The sequence below is a fragment of the Rattus norvegicus genome, chromosome 3 (genome assembly GCF_021556685.1).
Source record: "Rattus norvegicus strain SHRSP/BbbUtx chromosome 3, alternate assembly SHRSP_T2T, whole genome shotgun sequence".
Taxonomy (NCBI): Eukaryota; Metazoa; Chordata; class Mammalia; order Rodentia; family Muridae; genus Rattus; species Rattus norvegicus.
Window position 1 is genome coordinate 73,910,678 of NC_141536.1, and position 4,319 is coordinate 73,914,996.

At 36.0% G+C, this 4,319-nt stretch overlaps 1 protein-coding gene across 2 annotated transcripts; it reads right to left on the reverse strand.

Annotated features, from left to right (window-relative positions):
• Window positions 1-1,126: 1,126 nt before the first annotated feature.
• Or4c15 (olfactory receptor family 4 subfamily C member 15) lies at window positions 1,127-4,023 on the reverse strand. Of its 2 annotated transcripts, XM_087650854.1 has the most exons (2): window positions 3,991-4,023; window positions 1,127-2,044 (listed from the first exon to the last, which is right to left on the reverse strand). In XM_087650854.1, the coding sequence occupies exons 1-2, from the start codon at window positions 4,009-4,011 to the stop codon at window positions 1,127-1,129; spliced, it is 939 nt and encodes a 312-aa protein (XP_087506980.1). In that variant the 5' UTR covers window positions 4,012-4,023.
• Between the last annotated feature and the right edge of the window lie 296 nt (window positions 4,024-4,319).

Genomic DNA, 4,319 nt, shown 5'->3' on the forward strand with positions numbered 1-4,319 from the left:
TCCTCCCCCCATTACCACTCTTCCCCCAACAATCATGTTCACTTAGGGTTCAGTCTCGGCAGGACCAAGGGCTTCCCATTCCACTAGTGCTCTTACCCAATTGTCAATTCTTGATCATAGAGCATATGCCATTGGTGTTCTGTTCAGGAAATTTTCCCCTGTGCCTATGTATTCAAGGCTCCTCCCCATTTTCTCTTCTATTAGTTTCAGTGTATCAGGTTTTATGTGGAGGTCATTGATTCACTTGGATCGCTTTGTACAAAGTGATAGGAATGGATCAATTTGCATTCTTCTTCATGCTGACTTCCAGTTGAACCAGCATCATTTATTGAAAATGCTATCTGTTTTTCAATTGGATGATTTAACTCCTTTGACAAAGATCAAGTGACCATATGTATATGGATTCATTCCTGTTCTTCAATTCTATTCCTTTGATGCACCTGCCTGTCTCTCTATCTGTACCATACAGTTTTGTTTTTTTTGTTTGTTTGTTTTTTTGTTTTTTTTTTTTGTATCATGATTGCTCTGTAACACAGCTTAAGGTTGGGATTGTGATTACCCAGCTATTCTTTTATTGTTGAGAATACTTTTCACTATCCTGGAATTTTTGTTATTCCAAATGAATTTGTGAGCTTCTCTTTTCAACTCTATGAAGAATTGAGTTAGAAGTTTGATGGGGATTGCATTGAATCTGTAGATTGCTTTTTGCAAAATGGCCATTTTTTTCTATATTAACCCTGCCAATCCATGAGCATTGGAGATCTTTCCATCTTCTGAGATCTTCTTTAATTTCTTTCTTCAGAGACTTGAAATTGTCATACAAGTCTTCATTTGCTTGGTTAGAGCTACACCAAAGTATCTTATATTGTTTGTGACTTTTGTGAAAGGTGTCATTTCCCTAATTTCCTTCTCAGCCTGTTTATTCTTAAATTACTACAACATAAGCACGCACAAATTTCAAAGCTCTTCAATATACACTTGAAAATGAGTAGCCAACTAAGAACTTATCATTGAAATTACATGAGCACATCATTTTTGACTCTTAAGATGTTTTGCTAGTAACAATCATGACCTATTCTAGCAGAAAGTTTTATCAAAATCATTTCAACTTCTTTACAGATATCTTTCATTTTCCATCAGATACCACCATCAATCTTTTCCACACTTTCTTCATGGCATTTTTCATGTCCTTATTCCTAAAAGTATAAATCACAGGATTGAGCAAGGGAGTTAGGATGGTGTAAAATATTGCCACCATTTTATCAAAAGAGAAAGCAGATGGAGGCCGTGCATATATAAATATGCATGGAACAAAGAACAAAACCACAACTGCTATGTGAGATCCACAGGTGGAGAGTGCTTTCCATCGTCCTTCAGAACTGTGGGCTCTCAGCGAGAACAGGATGACACCATAGGAGACAAGCAAAATAGAGAAAATTATTATGCAGATAGACCCACTATTTGCAACCACTAAAAGGCCAAAAATATGTGTATCAGTGCAGGCAAGTTCCAGTAATGGGAACAAGTCACACATGAAATGATCGATGACATTGGGTCCACAGAAGGGCAATTGCAGTGTGAAGATAATTTGTATGATAGAATGCAAGAAGCCCCCTGTCCATGCTATTCCCATCAGGGTACCACAGAGCCTCCAATTCATGATGGAAGAGTAGTGCAAGGGCTTGCAAATGGCTACATAACGATCATAGGACATGGCTGTCAAGACAATCACTTCTACTGCTGCAAGGAAGTGTTCAGCAAAGAGCTGTATCATGCATCCTTCAAAGGAAATAGTTTTCTTCTCATACAGGGAGTCCACAACCATCTTTGGTGTGATGACAGAGGAGAAGCATGCATCCAATAGCGACAAGAATGCCAAAAAGAAGTACATGGGGCAGTCTATCAGTGCTGGGCTACAAACAATGGTCACCACAATTATCATGTTGCCCCCAACAGTTGCAATGTAAACAAATAAAAATACAATAAAAACTATTTTCTGGAATTTAGGGTTCTGTGAAAGTCCAAGGAATATGAATTCTGTTACCAAACTCTGGTTTTGCATAATTTGAAGGAGAATGTGAAATACAGCTATGTTCATGTGAACCTGTAATTATTAGGAAACAATTCATCGAATAAGTTTATATTATCATCAACAAGTTGAGGTAGTAGTAAACAAATTTTTCTTGAGTGAGAGCAGAAGAAAATCAGGGCTTTGTCCAACACAACTACATACATTATGGGAATATATATGTATATATGTATGTATATATATATATATATGTATATATATAATACAGATTGTACATGTGCATTTATATAGAGAGATTAATAGGTAGACATATATGTGATAGGCATAAATATAAATATAATAATAGCAGTTAAAGAAGAGATTGTGAGGTGCATAGTAGTTGGAGAAGATAAGGAAGATAAGTGTGGGAGTAATATAGATAAGGTATACATGTACAAATTTGGTTTTAATAAAAGAAAAAAAGTCATTTCCTGAAGGCAGTGTTTGAAAACCATGTGAAATTAAAGTACTAGCTATTTTTAATCAGTAAAACACAAATACATGTTTTGACCTAGTGGCTCCCTGAAGTAGAATAATTAAAGCATTATAAAACCATTTACATGTTACACATATAGAGAAAATACTATGTGTTTATCATTTTTCCAATATTTTTGGAATGAAAGAGAGATGAATAATATTACATGTCTGATCAAGCAATTGAAAATCTTAATCATATTAAAAGACATATTAAAATTGTCTTGAACATCTGAGGATAACTGGAATGTCAAATGAGGTAATTTATCCTTAAAAAGATATAAAGGCCTACAAGAAATATTTGTTTCTATTTGTAATGTGCTTGGTGAATGTGTCAAATTTTTCCTTTTAATTCATCATTTTAAACTGTGACCAGAATATGATATAAACCTAATACCTTTTGTCATGGTAAGAGATGATACAAGTTAGGCAACTGCTAGGAACTTAAGTTAAAAGGAGCAGTGGGATTATTATTATTATTATTATTATTATTATTATTATGATATTTTTATTTTTGTGGTGAAAATTTTAGTAAGATGTGTTATATTCAAACTAACAAAGGTCCTTAACCTGGTATTTTAACAAAGACTATCTGGTTCTAAAGTACAAGATCCTTCCTTTGGGATGATCATAGAAGAAAGGTAATTCATCCTTTCAGACAAGGGTATAGAGTAGTAGTGGTGTTTCTTCACTCTACTTTCAGATGCAAAAATTGTTTGTTGATATATTATAGACACATTTTGAGCAAGATAACAGAAGAAATGGCAGAAAATTCAAAGTCATTATTCCAATCTGCCTCATATAAAAATTGAATTACATAAGAAGAAAATGTAGGCTGAAAGTTTTAGAATCTTGAAACATTATAATTACCAGTTATATCTTCAATCTTGATCCTGTTGATACAAAGAGATTATTCAAGATATATTCTGAGGAGTTAGGAGAAGGACTGAAGGAGCTGAAGGTTTTCCAACCCCATAGGAAGAACAACAACATCAACCAACCAGACCTCCCAGTGCTCCCAGAGACTAAACTACCAATCAAAGAGTACACTTGGAAATTCCCATGGTTCTAACTGCATTTGTAGCAGAGGATGTCTTTATCTGGCATCAATAGGACAGGAGGCCCTTGGTTCTGTGAAGGCTCATTTCCCAAGTGTAGGGGAATGTTAGGGTGGTGAGGCAGGAGTTGGGGGGTGAGTGGCTGTCTCATTGAGGTAGGGGGGAGGGGACAAGATGGGGATTTATGGAGGAGGCATCAGGAGGGGAATAAGATTTGAAATGTAAATAAGTAAAATGAACAATTTTTTAAAAAAGTTGTAGCATGAATGTTTCTATCTGATACTTTCTATATGCCACACCTGGGTGCTGAAAGGGGAGCTTAGGCAAGCTGAGAAGTCCCAATATGTTTCTTTCTTTTTTTTTTTTTTTTCTTGTTTGATTTTATTTTTGATTATTCTTTTTTTCTTCCATCTTTATTAAATTCGGTATTTCATATTTATATTTCAATTGTTATTCCCTTTCCCGGTTTCCAGATCAATATCCCCCTAACCTCTCCCCACTCTCCTTCTATATGGGTGTTCCGCTCCCCATGCTACCCCCACTACTGCCTTTCCCCCAACAATCCCGTTCACTGGGGGTTTAGTCTTGGCAGGACCAAGGGCTTCCCCTTCCACTGGTGCCCTTACTATGCTATTCATTGCTACCTATGCAGTTGGAGTCCAGGGTCAGTCCATGTATAGTCTTTGGGTAGTGGCTTAGTCCCTGGAAGCTCTGGTTGG